The following is an 18517-nucleotide window of genomic DNA, read 5'->3' on the forward strand; positions in this document are numbered from 1 at the left end:
TCTCAACCCTGGAATATGTTTAGTTTATATAAAAGACACCAGCCTTGATATGGCAGCTGAAACAAAAATATTTCAGTATTTGATACTGGTTTTCCGCTGAAAATTGTCAATATGTATACAGTGTTAGCATTACTTTTTCAGGTGGCTGTATGTCACTGCTTTCACTCAAGACTGGTCTTTCACTCAAGACTGGTAGATTAAGCCATTGTTGCTGTGTAAAATCTCTTCTAATTGCTTGTATTTTAGCAGAAACAATGTTTTTGAAAATATATGTACATGCTCGAAGCACAATCTCTCGGGATGTGTTAACAATGTCATAATAACATTAGTCTTCCTGCAGTCAGATAGTCCAATAATTACAGCATGTATATTATCAGGAAGGAGTGATCCATAGTTCTGGTTTTCAGTATCATCGGAGGAAGTTTGTAGAGAAATAAAAAACGCACACATACAGCTCTTACACTTTTGTTTTTTTATTTATAAACTCTTACATATAGCAGAGTATATGAACATACTTAAATACAAATTTAGTTCTGTAAATACATCTGGCAGAGTAGGGTCACACGTTTTTACATGTATTGATGCACATCGTGAATCTTAATGTCGAATAATGGTTTCTTCGTGAATATTAATCTTGAACAATGGTTTCTTCTGATAGAGGGAGTGTTTGCACACTGACTCCAAAGTTTTCCCCAAATTTTCTCATACAATCAGCACATATATATTAATGAGCCAAAACATTATGACAACTGCCCATTCAGAGGTTGAATGCCTCCTGGTTGTGTCGTGGGCATATGACGCAGTATGGAAAGACTGTAACCGCAGGAGAGATGAATGTGCAGTCATTATAGCGAAGATAGGGGCCGTAAATGCGGAAATCCATGGCTATAAGTGGCTTTTACAAAGGGCGTACATCGGGAGCCAGTTGCATTTCTGTAAATCATCATCTAGTAATTTGCGGCATTACTCGACCTGTGTGCAGACATCTGGTGGCACATAAGTCTGGAATCCTGTCAACGACTTGTAGAATGTATGTCCGGCAGAATCTCTGTTGTGCTGTGTTTGAAAGTGGAAGAACATGCTAGGAATGTGGTCATAATGTTTTGGCTCATCGTTGTACGGTTGCCAACTTAGTCGACTGTCTAGCTCTAGATCATGTTGGATGACGTAGATGATATGCATTAGATTTCTTAAAGAATGCTCTTGTAGATAAGTGTATCTCTCTCTCGTTAAACAGTTTAATTCCTTGTGGGGAGTTCCTTGCAGAGATCATATGATCACAAAGTGTCGCTGAAGGAGAGTGAGTATTTCTGTGGAACATGGTAGCGATTTCCACTGTTGTCTCACAGGCGAGTCCACTCATCCAGGGCTACTATATTTTTGTGTCACTATATAACGAATTTTCCAAAACAACCACTTAATAAGTCATGACCTGACATCATTCCCACACTGATGCGTTTCTTACTGCTGATGTTTAAATTGTAACTCACATTTACATCATTATTTTCACTTCAGGTGACATCACCTGATCTGCAAGGAGAAATGAAAAATTGAGCTACACTCTTATTTTCTTTTTTTTTTTTACAACTACATTGCTATTCAGCAGCACTAACACTTACATGAGGGCTGCCTTACAGGCCTTGCAACAGGAGGTGTTGCTATGCCTTTTGGCATGTTTACACTTTGAGAGACCTCATACAACTGGGTGAACGATGTATCATCCATTGCAAATATACAGGGTGAGTCACATTATACGTAGCACCCCTTTTATTTTGTAAACGGGTACACATATCGAAACGCGTAAATGCCGTTTCCACGCACACTGCTGTCACATTCTAGGACATTTTTCGAATTTTTTAAAGACAGGTTTCAACGTCAACATTAACAAACGTTATATCACTAACTTTCTTTTCAAGAGCTGTCGAATGCAGGTATATAAAGTATAAAGTTCCATTTAAGAAAAATGTACTTGCTTCAATATCTCCGTTGATACCAGCACTAAAAACATCAACCAAACAAAAAAATACGTTCCCCTCGACACTCTAACATTTGCAGAAAAGCGCGTTCTCATATGTGTAACCGTTGACGAAATAAAAAGGATGTTACATCTTATGTGACTCACCCTGTATATAATATTAGCAACAGTATATGTAACATTTAACAACAAAAAATAATTTATATTATCTTTGCTCTCACTAAAAAAAATTCGATGGGTTCTACAGTCAGAATAAACAAAAAAATGAAAAAGATTTATCAGTCTCCCTTTCTTTCCTACAAAAAAATTATATGTGTATTAAGTGCAGCTTATTGAGCTGGTTGGAGTATCATAATGGATAAGTATTTCTGTCACTATATACACTAAGCCATGGTGACTACAACTATTTACTAACTCTTAATTCACAAATGAATATAGACTGCTGCTACTGTCAGATAAGTAGTAAAATTGTTATCTTTCTCTAAGGTGTGTGTGAATGTAGGCAGCTGGTGTACTTGTTAATCCATGCGGGCATATGTGGGTGCTGACCTCTGCATGTGTCAGCTTCATTGCCTGTCAAGTGCTGCTTACTGCACTTACTGACATAAGTGCAATCATTGCAGTAAGCCGCTATAGGACATAGCTGTGGCAGCGATGATCGCAATATTGCTGGAGCACGTGACTTAGTATGAATGTATTTGTAATTGTTTAACGTGTGCCACTTGATATCACTGCTATTGTTTCTCTCCCCCTCCATTGAGCTGTGGCCATAAAACATTTCAAAGACAGTATGGAGGAACTAGGAACAATTTTGTAGGAAAATATTATTATTATTATTATTTACGTATGTACACGAATATATTGATATAAATTTATGGTCATTCTGTTCTGCAATATGTTGCCAATTATTTATTTTTTGTATGGCTTAAATTCGACCTGATCAGATTCAGCACTACATATTGGGTACTCTGTCCATAAATTCCAGTTATATAGATTTTATGTTTATGGAGTTAACACTTGAATTCTTTGGCGCTGGATGGACACAGAAATTTATACACTGAATTCTATTTGACTCATATTTACCCTGTGCTTGCATACATAATCTTCAGTCATAATAGGCAGCTGTTAACATACAGATACCAATGGCTCATTGTCAGTCACCATTGTTAACGTGCAGTATAGTTCACACAAAATCACGACACTAGAATGTTTAATGTAAATCGATTCTGAAGTTAGTTCCAGCACCATTTCTCCATACATGCTATGAATACCTTCCTTCCAAACATATGGCCTTCGATAGGAGTGTGTGGCGAACACATCATCTTCCTCTCAATGTAATCCGTCATACTGCAAATCCCCACTCATATTATATATACTGTACTCTAGAATCAAGGCATTCGACATTTTCCACTTCAGTTACTATGTCAAAGTCGCTATCAGGTGCTAGGCCAAAGTTTATATGTTTAGATCCACTAGAAGTCAGATTATAGGTAGTGTTGGATAGGATTCTCGTAGCATTTAACTGAGGAAGTTCAGACAGCTGTAATTGTGGTAGTAGAGAATACTAGGTTAAATTTGGAATGCCGACTGTGGGCTTCTGTGGTAGTGCAGACAGTACAAAGTGAAACTCTTGCGAGTCCTTCTCCAGCATTTCTACTAGCGTCACATCAAGGGCGTGTTGTGCTGTTGGAAAAAATATCAAACTGTAAGTATAGACACAGAGAATATAAATTAATACGTAACTGTAATAATAATAATGGATGGACAAATACTTACAGATGGTGTTCTTCCTTTTTTCTGGCTGGTGGCTGGTCTCTCTCGCTGATGGCACCTTATGAGGATCCTTTCACTACTGCATACAGAACAAGGACGACGAGGCTCATGCAATTGGATTTATAACTAGCAAAAGGATGGGGGAGGTTTATTCTTACTGACTTACGGGGTGGGAGGGGTTTTCCGCCATTTTTTATTCATGCAATTGGCTTAGAGCCTTAAATAAGGTATGACTCTCACAGTCGATGGGTGACGTCTTTTTTCCTGCCATTCTAGGCATGGGAGTTAACTTGACAAATGTCAGTTTCATTTTCCCGCCAATTTGGGGTCTAGGTGGACACCTGCTGGCCTCATCTAGGGAGCGTGGGTGGGGCTGGGAATTCTCGGAAGTCTTACCTCATTACCTTGGGTGTTATCGTTATCTACCCACACTGATACACTTCTTAGACGTTGCCAGTATTTTGTTTCAGGGTAAATATTACCATGACGAAATGTTTGTGAACATACAGCAACAATTCAGTGTAAAGGAAACAGTGTCAATGAGTCCTTGGATCACCCAGTCGTTCTTAGTTACACATGGTGCCATTGAGAAAAACATTTCGTTTGAAGAGAGAGATCCAAAGCAGCAACGTTCCATGCTATCGTTCTATGATTAGAAGAAATGTCAAATAGGCGTGGAATTTATGCCAGGTCAATGGATGTGAGAAACCTTTGGCCAGCCTCTTCGCTGTCCTTGTCGAGCAAATGCTAGTGAGGAAAATTTTCTCTGCCACCAGACTTCCAGAATCAATGTTAGTCTGTGTTATGCTATAGCGTATGCTAATGATCTCGGTGTTTGATGTATAAAAGCTCTATTATGTCATGTAGATGAGTTATTTAGGCGCCTGGAAAGAGAAGAGATGGACGCATGCTGCAGGCTACGCAAAGTGTGGGAGAGTGGGCTGCTGAACTACCAGGAGCGCATCTGGCACCCGCCGCGGCCGCCCTGTCTGCAGGCGGGAGAGGCGGAGAGCATCCGCATCATGTCGGTGGCACCGGCATTCCTCATAGCCATTGCAGGCATCCCGCTCGCCTGCCTCATCGCCTGCATCGAGCAACTCAGGTCCGAGTTCGAGGAAATATTTCTAGCTCTATCTACTTCAGTCTCTCTTTCCTAATTTTCTTCCCAGGGTATGGGATTTTTCATGATTTGCCATTTTATTTTATACTAGCTTAGTACTGGGCATTGACCGGGTATGTATTTATTCAAATCTTAAGTCCATCTCTTTTTTTCTCGCTCTCTCTATCCATCTCTTCTTTCTGCCTCTCTCTATCCATCTCTTATTTCCCCTTCTCTCTATCCATCTCTTATTTCCCCCTCTCTCTATCCATCTCTTATTTCCCCCTCTCTCTGTCCATCTCTTCTTTCCCCCTCTCTCTGTCCATCTCTTCCACCCCACTCCCTCTATCCATCTGCTTCTTCCCCCTGTGTCCATCTGTTCCTCACCTGCCTTGCCATCTGCTCCTTCCCCCTCGTCCGTCTACTCCTACACACTCTCTCAGTCCATCTGCCCTACCTCCTCTGTCCATCTCCTCCTCCACCTACTCTTTTCACCTTATCACGCCTACCCCGATTAGAGGTTGGTATTTTTTATCCCCACAGCATTCCTTTCCAGACACGAGTAGTAAGTAATATGTGTACCAAGTTTGGTTGAAATCGATTCAGAGGTTTCGGTGGAGTTTCTTTATCGACCGATTTGCTGGCATACGCACATGCCACATATATTTAACACACATTTAATATATTTTAGACATATTTGTACCCACAGTTAGCCTGTACACTATGTGATCAAAAGTATCCTGACACATGGCTGAAAATGACTGACAAGTTCGTGGCTCCCTCCATCGGGAATGCTGGAATTCAATATGGTGTTGGCCTACCCCTAGCCTTGATGACAGCTTCCACTCTCGCAGCCATACTTTCAATCAGGTGCTGGTGGGTTTCTTGGGTAATTGAAGCCCATTCTTCACAGAGTGCTGCACTGAGGAGAGGTATCGATGTCGGTCGGTAAGGCCTGGCAAGGGTGTTCCATAGGATTCAGGTCTGGACTCCGTGCAGGCCAGTCCATTACAGGGATGTTATTGTCGTGCAACCATTCCGCTACAGGCCGTGCATTATGAACAGGTGCTCGATCATGGTGAAAGATGCAATCGCCTTCCCCAAATTTCTCTTCAACAGTGGGAAGCAAGAAGATGCTTAAGACATCACTGTAGGCCTGTGCTGTGATAGTGCCACGCAAAACAACAAGGGGTGCAAGCCCCTTCCATCAAAAACACAATCACACCATAACACCACCGCCTCCTAATTTTACCGTTGGCACTACACACGCTGGCAGATGATGTTCACTGGGCATTCACTATACCCACACACTGTCGTCGGATCACCACATTGTGTACCGTGATTCGTCACTCCACACAACGCTTTTCCACTGTGCAATCGTCCAATGTATACGCTCTTTACACCAAGCGAGACGTTGTTTGGCATTTATCTGCATGATGTGTGGCTTCTGAGCAGCTGCTCGACCATGAAATTCAGGTTTTCTCACCTCCCACCTAACTGGCATAGTACTTGCAAATGGATCCAGATGCAGTTTGGAATTCCTGTGTGATGGTCTGGATAGATGTCTGCCTATTACACATTATGAACCTCTTCAACTGTCGGCGGTCTCTGTCAGTCAACAGACGAGGTTGGCCTGTATGCTTGTGTGATGTACGTATCCCTTCACATTTCCACTGCACTATTACATCGAAAACAGTGGACCTAGGGCTGCTTAGGAGTGTGGAAATCTCGCGTGACACCCAATCACCTGACCACGTTCGAAGTCCGTGAGTTCCGCAGAGCGCCCCGTTCTGCTCTCTCACGATGTCTAATGAGTACTGAGGTAGTACCTGGCAGTAGGTGGCAGCACGATGCACCTAATATGAGAAACGTATCTTTTAGGGGGTGTCCGTATAGTTTTGATCACATAATGTATCTCTAGTGAATTCTGCCCTGCAGTTTCGTTTTCGAGCAAATCAGTGTTGATGAAATCATATCTCATGAACTGTTTCTCGTAGAGTGATTCAATTTTGCAGGTACATACAGTGGTATATGTGAATACTGTCTGCAAAATGTGTCGTGAATACAGGTAGTATTAAAGTAGTAATAAATTAAAAGTCGTGCCTGATGTGACAGTCTTACTCCTTGAACAGTGAAAATGTAGTAAGTGACAAACTTCCTTCCATCATTTTTTAGTGTTGTCAGGGAGGAAAACTTCCATAATGGTTTGAAATTGTGTTTAAAGTTCGTTGCAAGTCACAGAATACTCTCATTCTCAGATACTGGATGAATAAAATCTGGGTATTCGCACGTTGTTGGCTACACTTAGTTTTCACCCCCAATCGCCATCCCTTTGATAGGTTGGCTGCTCTTACCCTCGCAGAAGTTCTCTCCAAACAGTAAGTGGTATGTGTACGAGGTTTGGTCGAAACTGATCCAGTGGTTTAAGAGGAGATGTGGAACATACAAGCATATATACATCCATTTTTTATATATGTGTGGATTATCTTTGTGACTTTATGCCCCTTCTGTCGCCAGAGCCGTCAGTTATCCTACGGAAGAGTAGTAGTTTCCGCCACGTAGCTTTGTTCTGTATATTACCGCATTTCAGCTGTTTGTGTATCGTATTCTCGGAAACTGAGATTGGGGCCAGCCCAACATTTGCCTGAAAGAACGTGGAAAACCACCCAAAAACCACATTCAGTAAAGGAGATGTAACAGACCAATGGTCGTTAATCCGCCGCTCGTGTTCAATCCAGTTCTGGCTAGAGTACCATACGAGCAAATAGAGTATTCCACTTCCAAGGAGGCCAAAGATTTGAAAATTAGTAGTTGTACAGTTACTGGGTAACAAGTATGAGAAAACTAGTAACATTTTTTGTATTTAATCTTATTGCATTTATTGTCTATTGAGTACACCAAATGTTACAGCCGCATCTGTGTTGTAGGTAATACACTGGACAGGCATTCGGGAAGAGGAATATCCATTTTTGGCCATCGAGATCTACACTTTCCAAGAGTTTCCTACACCCGAATACTGGGATAGTTCCTTTCAAAAGGGCACGGCCTTTTTCCTTCCGCATATTTCCACGATCCGAACTTTTTTTTTGTCGCTAATGGTGGCATCGTCGATGAGACATGGAATGCAACAATCTGGAAATGTTCTAATCACGAAGAGCTGTCACGTAAGCCCTAATAGAAGAGTTACTTCATTAGGAGTTCCTGGTGGTCAAACACCAGCAGTCTCTAAGCGTTCACGGGTTCAATTTAATGCACACAAGTACGACCTCAAATCGTTACCTTTCCTGGCCACACCATAGGAGGAACGTCAGGCTAAGGATGGCGGCGGCTCTTATTCGCCCCAGTACCTTGTATGATCGAGAGCTGATGGGGAATCTTTCATGACGATGAATCCTCAGTTTTTTGTTGAGGATTTAAAGGACTAGTTTGGGGATGTGGAGGGCTTGTCCAAAATGAGATCTGGGTCAGTTTTGATCAAAACAGCATCGTCTGCCCAGTCACGGGTGTTACTCACTTGTGACAAGCTGGGAGATGTTTCTGTAACTATCACGCCCCATAAGAACTTAAATCTGGTCCAGGGTATCATATTATACAGGGACATTCTTTTGCAGACCGACGATGAGATGCGCGCCAATGTAGAACGTCGAGGTGTACATTTCGTTCGGCGTGTCCACTGGGGTCCAAGGGATAAGCAGGTTGCCACCAGTGCCTTCATCTTGGCCTTCGAGCGTGATACATTGCCCAAGAAGGACAAGGTAATGGTCTACCACTGTGATGTAAAACCCTATATCCCTCCCCCAATACAGGGCTTTAAATGTTGGAAGTTGGGTCATATGTCTTCCCACTGTACTTCCAGCATCACATGTCAAGGTTGCGGACGCCCATCACATCCCAATACTCCATGTGCCCCGCCTCTCATCTGTGTCAACTGTGGAGAGCACCATTCGCCTTGCTCACCAGACTGCAGGATTCTCCAGAAAGAAAGGAAAATCATGGAGTACAAGTCCCTGGACCGACTGACCTACACTGAGGCTAAGAGGAAATTTGAACGCCTTCTAGCCCCATCAGCTCTGCCTACCCCAGTCACCTCTCAGAGCCAGAAGACTACACCTGCCCCCTTGATGGTGGTGCGCACTTCCCTCCCTGTTGCTCCTGCACCACCAACTTCAGGAGCAACACCCCCTCCCCAACCATCGGGGATGTACGTCCCCACTTCTAAGCCGGAGAAGCGTACAACTTCTTTGGCTGCTGTCGCTAGGAAGGGGTCCCTTGGGTCACTCCCTCCCCAGGTTTCTGCTAGTGGGAAAGATAACACCTGCCAGTGGCAGAAGAGCCCAAAAGTAGCTGGTCGCAGGGCTTCACGCTTATCCTCAGTCCTGGAGACTGAATCAGTCAGGGAAACCCAAGGAACAGTGAGAAAAATCTAAAAAGAAGGTCCCCAAGACCAAGGGAATTTTGGTGGAACCCACACCACCGCTACCTCCATGCTCAGCGTCTGTGGATGAGGTGGAGGTTCTGGCGTCCACAGAGCACCTAGATCTCGCAGGACCCTCAGACAAATTGGATATAGACTGCTCAGGCAAAAACTCGGTGGCAGGAGGTGACCATGAGGTGTAAACTGCCTCATTGAATGTTCCATGCCTTCCCACTCTCATGATCACATCATCCTCCAGTGGAACTGCGGCGGTTTTTTTCCACCACTTAGCTAAGCTACAGCAACTGTTAAGCTTTACACTTGCTTTCTGCATTGCCCTCCAGGAAACCTGGTTCCCAGTAATGCAGACCCCTGCCCTCCATGGCTATAAGGGACACTACAGGACCCATAGTGACTGTAATACAGTGTCAGGTGGAATTTGCGTTTATATACTAAAGTCAGTTTGTATGGAACCTGTGCCCCTTCAAACCCCTCTTGAAGCTGTGGCTGTCAAAAGAAGGACGACGCAGGAAATAACTGTCTGCAATGTATATCTTTCTCCAGATGGTGTAGTATCCCTGAATGTATTAACTGCAGTGATTGATCAACTCCTTAAACCTTTCCTAATTTTGGGAAATTTCAACACCCATAACCCCTTATGGTGCAGCACCATGCTTACTGGCCGAGGCAAAGATATCGAAACTTTACTGTCTCAGTTCGACCTCTGCCTCTTATATAGTGGGGCTGCCACACATTTCAGTGTGGCTCAAGGCAGTTAGTCAGCCATTGATTTATCAATTTGCAGCCGAGGACTTGTCCCATTTATCCGCTGAAGAGCACATTACGACCTGTGTGGTAGTGACCACTTCCCGATCTTGCTGTCACTGCCCCATTGTCAGGCCCACGGACGCCTGTCCAAATGGGCTTTAAACAAGGCGGACTGGGAAACTTTCACCTCTGCTGTCACCGCTGATGGTTGAGCAGGTGACAACAACAATCGTTTTTGTGCCAGAAAACACGATCCCGCGCTCTGTAGGGTGCCCCAGGCGAAAGACAGTCCCTTGGTGGTCGCCGGAAGTCGCTGAAGCAATTAAGGATCGTCGGCGAGCTCTACAGTGGCATAAGCCGCACCCTATCCTGGAGCACCTCATAGCCTTTAAATGGATCCGTGCCCGCGTTCGCCATCTTATCAAACGACGGAAGCAGGAGTGTTGGGAGAGATATGTCTCGACCATTGGGTGCCATACGTCACAATCCCAAGTCTGGGCAAAGATCAAACGTGTTTTCGGGTACTAGACCCCAACAGATGTTCCCAGTGTTAACATAAATGGCGTGTTATCTACCGACGCAAACGCGATTGCCAAGCACTTTGCTGAGCACTATGCTCGAGCCTCTGTGTCAGAGAATTACCCCCCAGCCTTTTGCACTCTCAAACGGAAGGGAAAGTCCCCTCGTTTACTACACGCCACAGTGAATCCTATAACCCCTCATTTACAGAGTGGGAGCTCCTCAGTGCCATTGCACATTGCCCCAACATGGCTCCTGGGCCTGATGAGATCCACAGCCAGATGATTAAACAGTCATCTGATTACAAGCGACATATCCTCATCATCTTCAACTGGATCTGGTGCGATGGCGTCTTTCCATTGCAATGGCGTGAGAGCAACATCATTCCGGTGCTCAAACCCGGTAAAAACCTGCTTGATGTGGATAGCTATCGGCCCATCAGCTTCACCAGCGTTCTTTGTAAGCTGCTGGAACGTATGGTGTGTCGGCAGTTGGGTTAGGTCCTGGAGTCACGTGGCCTACTGGATCCATGTCAGGGCGGCTTCCGCCAGGGTCACTTTGCCACTGATAATCTTGTGTCCCTAGAGTCAGCCATCTGAACAACCTTTTCCAGACGCCAACAGCTGGTTGCCGTCATTTTTGATTTATGTAAAGCATATGACACGACCTGGCGACATCATATCCTTGCCATATTATAGGTGGGGTCTCTGAGGCCCACTCCCGATCTTTATCCAGAATTTCCTGTCACTTCCTTCTTCCGTTTCCAAGTTGGTGCCTTCCGTAGTTTCCCCCATATCCAGGCGAATGGGGTCCCACAGGGCTCTGTATTGAGTGTACCTCTATTTTTAGTGGCCATTAATGGTCTAGCAGCAGCTGTAGGGCCGTCCATCTCACCTTCTCTGTACGACTTCTGCATTCCATACTGCTTCACCAGTACTGCTGTTGCTGAGCGGCGCCTACAGGGAGCCATCCATAAGGCTCAGTCATGGGCTCTAGCCCACGGTTTCCAGTTTTCGGCTGCAAAGTCGTCTTTTATGCACTTCTGTCAGCGTCGCTCCGTTCATCCAAAACCAGAACTTTACCTTAATAACGATCCACTCACTGTAGTGCAGACATATCGATTCTTGGGACTGGTTTTCGATGCCTAATTGACTTGGCTTCCTCACCTTCGTCAGCTTAAGCGGAAGTGCTGGCAGCACCTCAATATCCTACACTGCCTGAGCAACATCAACTGGGGTGCAGATCGCTCTACGCTGCTGCGGCTCTACAGAGCCCTTGTTCAATCCCACCTTGACTATGGGAGTCTGGTTTATGGTTCAGCAGCGCCCTCAGCATTGCCTTTACTCTACCCAGTGCACCACTGTGGCGTTTGCCTAGCGACAGGAGCTTTTAGGACGAGTCCAGTGACCAGCGTCCTTGTAGAAGCCGGAGTGCCTCCATTGCAGGTTAGGTGTGCACATCTGCTGGCCAGTTATGTAGCACATGTTCGGTGTTCTCCTGCACATCCGAACCATCGTCTCCTTTTCCCACACACTGCGCTTCATCTCCCACATCGGCGCCCCAGGTGAGGGCTTCCAATTGCAGTTCATGTCCTATCCTTTCTTTCTGAACTGGACTCTTTGCCTTTACCACCTATACTTGAGGTCTGTACTAGGCTGCAGCTTCGCGTGGACCTTTCACATGTCCCTAAGGACTCAGTTAACCCCATGGCTCTCCGCTGCCACTTCCTCTCGATTCTTGACGAGTACCAAGGCCACAAAGTGGTTTACACCGGGGGCTCGATGGCTGATACGTTGGCTTCGCATATTTCGATAGAGGATATATTGAACAGCATTCCTTGCTCGATGGCTGCAGTGTATTCACTGCAGAGCTGGTGGCCATATCTCATGCACTTCAGTATATCCGTTCATGCCCCGAGGAATCGTTTCTTCTGTGTACTGACTCCTTGAGCAGCCTACAAGCTGTCGTCCAGTGCTAGCCTCGCCATCCTTTGGTGGCGTCCATCTAGGAGTCCCTCTATGCCCTGGACTGGTCCCGTCTTTCAGTGGCGTTCGTGTGGACCCGAGGACACGTCGGCATCCCAGGCAAAGAATGTACTGACAGGCTAGCCAAACAGGCTACGCGGAAAACGCTTCTGGAGATGGGCATCTTTGAACCTGACCTGTGTTCTAACCTACGCCGTAGGGTTTTTCCGCTTTGGGAGGCGGAATGGCATAAGTCGTAGGGTTTTTCGGCTTTGGGAGGTGGAATGGCATAACAGTACACACCACAAACTCCATGTCATTAAGGAGACTACAAATGTGTGGAAGTTTTCCATGCGAGCCTCTCTCAGGGAATCAGTTGTCCTCTACCGGCTCTGCATTGGCCACACTTGGGGGACCAACGGTTAGCTCTTAAGCCGTGAAGACCCGCCTCAGTGTCTATGCGGCGGCCGGTTGACAGTGGCCCATATTCTGGTGCACTGGCCCACTTTGACTGCCCAGTGACGAAATCTTGGGTAACTGGACTCGTTGCCGCTCATTTTATCTAACAACACCTCAGGCTGATTGAGTTCTACGTTTTATTCGTGAGGGTGGGTTTTACCACTTGATATAAGTTTAAACACATGTCCTTTGTCCCTATGTGTCCACCTCCCTAGTGCTTTTATGGTGGAGGTTTTAATGTGTTGCAGAGTGGCTGACTTCTCCTTTTTATTGTCGTGGTCGGCCAGCCACTGTAATCTGCTTTTTTGTTTTACTCTCTTCTGTTTCTAGCGTCTCTGTATTGTTTTCTTGTCCTCCTTTGTTCCTTTTAGTGTTCGTTGCCTTTCCTTCATTCTTGTGATTTTCCTTTCTTTCCGTTTTGTGTTATATGTCTCGTCTGTTTTATTCTCACACTTGTGACATTGCTTTATTAGGAACAAGGGACGATGACCTCGTAGTTTTGTCCCTTCCCCCTCATTTAAACCAACCAACCAATCATTAGGACTTTTCTTGTGTCAACTGCCACTCCTTTGCAGTGGTGAGAGGCATCGTTAGTCTTCAAGTGTACACCTGTCTGAAGTTCGCCACTTAAAAGGAAGTTGGCTAACTTAAGCTAACAAGATCAGTGCATGCCTTATGAGAAAACTCACAAGTATTATGTACTCTTTAGCTGATAAAAGCTAGACTTTTACTGTTTTGTGCAATATCTTCTGTCATTGATCGAAATGTAAAACACATTATGCTACGTTTACCACATGGAGCGAGCTATTATAAAATGCTCTCTTTGTGAAAAAAGGCCTGTTGTCTGGATAGCTAACTAGATACAGAGCTGAAACTATGCATTTATGATCAGCTAGCAAACGTCCAAGCAGTTTCCGACGTGATTGCTTGTACGTCATTATCGTCCATTGATGCCGAATGCACTGTACATCGTAGTGGTTGGCGTAGGTGACTCAATGCGATGTCTTCTAAATCCAGGTTATAGCTATCGCCTCAGTTGTGCGACTGGATTCGTAATTTCATGTCAGGAAGGTCGCAGTTCGTAGTAATAGACGGCAAATCATCGAGTAAAACTGAAGTGATATCAGGTGTTCCCCAGGGAAGCGTCCTGGGACCTCTGCTGTTCCTGATCTATATAAATGACCTGGGTGACAATCTGAGTAGTTCTCTTAGTTTGTTCGCAGATGATGCTGTAATTTACCGTCTAGTAAGGTCATCCGAAGACCAGTGTCAGTTGCAAAGCGATTTAGAAAATATTGCTGTATGGTGTGGCAGGTGGCAGTTGACGCTAAATAACGAAAAGTGTGAGGTGATCCACATGTGTTCCAAAAGAAATCCGTTGGAATTCGATCATTCTATAAATAGTACAATTCTCAAGGCTGTCAATTCAACTAAGTACCTGGGTGTTAAAATTACGAAGGTCAGTTGGAAAGACCACATAGATAATATTGTGGGGAAGGCGAGTCAAAGGTTGCGTTTCATTGCCCGGACACTTAGAAGGTGCAACAAGTCCACTAAAGAGACAGCTTACACTACACTCGTTCGTCCTCTGTTAGAATATTGCTGCGCGGTGTGGGATCCTTACCAGGTGGGATTGACGGAGGACATCGAAAGGGTGCAAAAAAGGGCAGCTCGTTTTGTATTATCACGTAATACGGGAGAGAGTGTGGCAGATATGATACGCGAGTTTGGATGGAAGTCATTAAAGCAAAGACGTTTTTCGTCGCGGCGAGATCTATTTACGAAATTTCAGTCACCAACTTTCTCTTCCGAATGTGAAAATATTTTGTTGAGCCCAACCTACATAGGTAGGAATGATCATCAAATTAAAATAAGAGAAATCAGAGCTCGAACAGAAAGGTTTAGGTCTTCGTTTTTCCCGCGCGCTGTTCGGGAGTGGAATGGTAGAGAGATGGTACGATTGTGGTTAGATGAACCCTCTGCCAAGCACTTAAATGTGAATTGCAGAGTAGTCATGTAGATGTAGATATCAGAAACTACTCATGAAGTACTTGACCAGTTTAGGCGCACCATGTTCACACTTTGATGGCGTTCTTGGAGTATGTCATCCATCTGCATCTTTCCATTCCCAAACTGCACAGGAGACAGCAGCCACAAACAATACATAGTACTCTGCACAGGATTGCGGTGTGTGTGTGTGTGTGTGTGTGTGTGTGTGTGTGTGTGTAGTTGTACAGAGCTAACGTCAGCTGGCGTATATTATTGTAAGATTTCGCCTCTTGTATACTGCTGAGCTGAACTGTGTCATCCTTAACTGAATAGCGATAGCTTGTCGCTGATGCCATGCGATCGAATCACATGTACTTACATTTATCCTTCCTCTTACCAGTAGATCCGTTTACTCTGCAAATTATAAGTAGAAGTCATAGCGTCTATCCTACAAATAACAGCCCACAACTTGTGAGCGCAGGAAAAACAGTGTGGTTAACTGGCATGGCTAAGCGGGGCCTTACTTTTCATTGGGAATGTGCTCATCTATTAAGCTACCCAAGCACGACTCACGACACGCCCTTACAGTTTCGATTATAACAATATATCTCTCCTTCTTTTCAGCCCCGCAGAAACTCTCCTAGATACTTTAATCGACTACTCCTGGAAGAAGGAAGTTCCGTTACAGGAGCAAAAAGAACAAACAGAATTCGTGCAGCTGGGAAGTCACACATTCCATTAAACAAGCTAGACATTCCATTAAACACGCTCGAAACATTCAACTGACACTTCATACACGTTTCTGTCGAGTCGAGCTGCAGTAAAATAATAGGGTGGACAATGATATTAAGAACAGAGAATCATTGACGTGGTTCCAATATTTTGCTAATTCGCTGTAAATTGTACAATATGACTGTGACAGTCTTCAGTGTCTTTATCATTTAACGCAGTTTCTCTCGAAGGAACATGACAACTGTAATAATGGCAATGTAAGATACGGAAATCTTAGTTTCAACACCTTCGTTCCACAATCAGTAGAACGTAATGAACAACACATGAGAAAGTCATACAAATACAAACGTTATAGTTTTGAGAAAAAAGACTTGATATTATAAACAATCCTGAGCAGAGATGATTATCTCTGAGATTTTCCCATTATTACACTGGAGTAGTAGTTGATGTTATGTAGAGATAGCTGAGAATGTAATATGTATAGAGTTTCATTTTGGGATATAGCAGAAGAAGAAACTTCATAATGATAATTTCCCTTTTTTCAGAGCTCTCCGGGAGCGGCGTGAAAAACACTTGCCAGTAAAAGGACATCGACAGAAAAGAGCACAAAGGAGACGAAAAAGGTTGCCGCGTTTGCCCCCTCATATCCCTAAGCGCTTGTAATAGTAGCATGATGATGATAGTACAGTGAAAACATGGACATTAATGCTGTCAGATGCTCACTGATGCCTCTTTTCTCCACTTTTTTATTTCACTCCGTGGGGAACGCGTGCAATTCACGTTTCTGCGCCACATCTCAGATAATCTCTATAATACCGAACAGATGTGGCTATTAAGCACAACCTTCGCAGCGCTGAAATCTCCATCTTCCATTGCACTGTATCTTCAGCTAACTCTCTGGCGTCTTGTTTGCCCGTGAATCATGTTTTGTGTAAAATATAGTGCAGTAGAAAACAATTAGCATTCCTTACTGTTTTTTATAACGAAGATGGCTTAATACATTTCACATTTTCCATTATGGAAATGGTAATTCTTATGACTGTATCTGACGATTCTGATGAATAAGTCTCCTTCAGAGATAAATTATTTTGTTAATGTCTTTATATGTGCTATGAAAATATACTTAAGCTATTAAATTTTGCGTGTGAATGTGAAACCTTCCATAAAAATTATCAGCACAAATGAAATGACTCTTACTACGATCATTTACTAACACATTTTACTGTTCTCGTTTTGAACAACACTCAAATTAGTAAATACATACATTGTTTCAAAGTTAATTATTACCACACATAGTAAACATATGCGAGATGTGAAAATAGACATCTGTTACAAAGACTTTTCTTCACTGTCCTTGTAGAGGTCACACATTTTGTCAACTATTTAAAAAGATATTTCGTTTCGTAATTTCCTTTAATCTCGTGTCTTGTTGTTCCAAAATATATCTGAAGAACTGTGAAAAACGTGATTACTCAGTTCAGATTCTTGATTAAGAGTGTTTTAGGCAGTGGAAGAAAATTTCCAGTTCTGCCAAGAGCTGAGGGTTATTTCTTTTGCTCCTGTGGTAAAACCTATACATTGTTGAATGTCATTTGCTGTATGTTCATATATGTACTTATCATTAGTTACTGGCAGTATTTCAAAACTGTTCTCGCTGAATACATCCATGTGCTCTTTGAATAGGGCGTTGCGGCTTCTGTGTACCTGACTGATAATAAGCATGACAGCTTTTTGAACATAATTTATGTATTTAACTACTTTCTTTTTTGTCCTTGTGTGAATTTGTGTTGAGTTATTCATTGTGTTAGCTTGTTGTGCAAAAATAAATTTAGCCTTACATTTCTTGAAAGTAGACTATCTATTGGAATCATTTCCAAGATACGATTTGCTCTCATACTTTTTGTGAAGTAATCTTCGTTTTCTCTACTAGTTTTGAGCTGGTTCATGCTTTTTTTCACATAGATTATAAGTAGTTTTTTCTTTATAATCATCTTTTTTTGCTATTCGTCATTGTTTTCAATTCTCACTGGAGGCTGACCTCAGTAAAGGATAATATTTACATTATCTGTTGATGTAAAGATGGCATATTTGTATCTTGTGTGGTGGTGAGATGAATTGTGTATAGTGATATTAGTGTAGGTTTGCAATCTATGTATATGTGCTAATACTAAGAAACGTTATGGAGGTTTTTTCTTCACATTCAACAGTGAACTTCATAATTCTGTGAAACACGTTAAGCTGTTCAATTTCTTCCATAACACATAACTGGTGTATCATCAATAATTTCTTATAACACCGATAGAGAGATAACTGTTTTCAATGAAAAATGTACTTGCTTAATAGTTTAGGAAGACATGTGCATGAAATTAGATCATTACTGCTCATAGGTAGTCTCTCTTTCCCAACATAAAGAGTATGAACAGTATAGTTTATTTGAAAACGTATCTTCTAGTGCGTACATTTTTATTAAAATTGCAGCTTCAAATTTTGTAATTTGCAATATCTCTATCAGGTCTCTAAATTCTATACACAATTTTAATTAAAATAAAAGAAATTCAGGTACCATTGACCTACATTCGTTTTTATCATGAACATATACGGACTTCATCCAAAGAAAGAAACCATAACAATTGAAAAATATTGTTTTTGTGTTTATTCTGTTGTTTGTATCATATAGCAAAATAAAAAACTTAAAATGATCCATAGGTTTCACTGAAATTCTACCAATAGTTTTTCTTTCTTTGTTCAAAAATTTTAGCATTGAACCCTCTGTCATATGACTGAACAGGGGATATTTGCAAGTGAAGGGCCTATCATATAAATGT

At 43.0% G+C, this 18517-nt stretch overlaps 1 protein-coding gene across 1 annotated transcript in view; it reads left to right on the forward strand.

The window, feature by feature from the left end:
* LOC126470806 (glutamate receptor ionotropic, delta-2-like) overlaps positions 1–16355 on the forward strand; it is a 183810-nt gene extending 167455 nt beyond the window's left edge. Inside the window, exons 7-8 of the mRNA XM_050098818.1 lie at positions 4665–4850; positions 16238–16355. Coding sequence (XP_049954775.1) covers positions 4665–4850; positions 16238–16355 — 304 coding nt within the window. The remainder of the gene's footprint in view (positions 1–4664; positions 4851–16237) is intronic.
* The last annotated feature ends 2162 nt before the right edge of the window (positions 16356–18517 follow it).

This window comes from Schistocerca serialis, chromosome 3 (assembly GCF_023864345.2).
Source record: "Schistocerca serialis cubense isolate TAMUIC-IGC-003099 chromosome 3, iqSchSeri2.2, whole genome shotgun sequence".
Taxonomy (NCBI): domain Eukaryota; kingdom Metazoa; phylum Arthropoda; class Insecta; order Orthoptera; family Acrididae; genus Schistocerca; species Schistocerca serialis.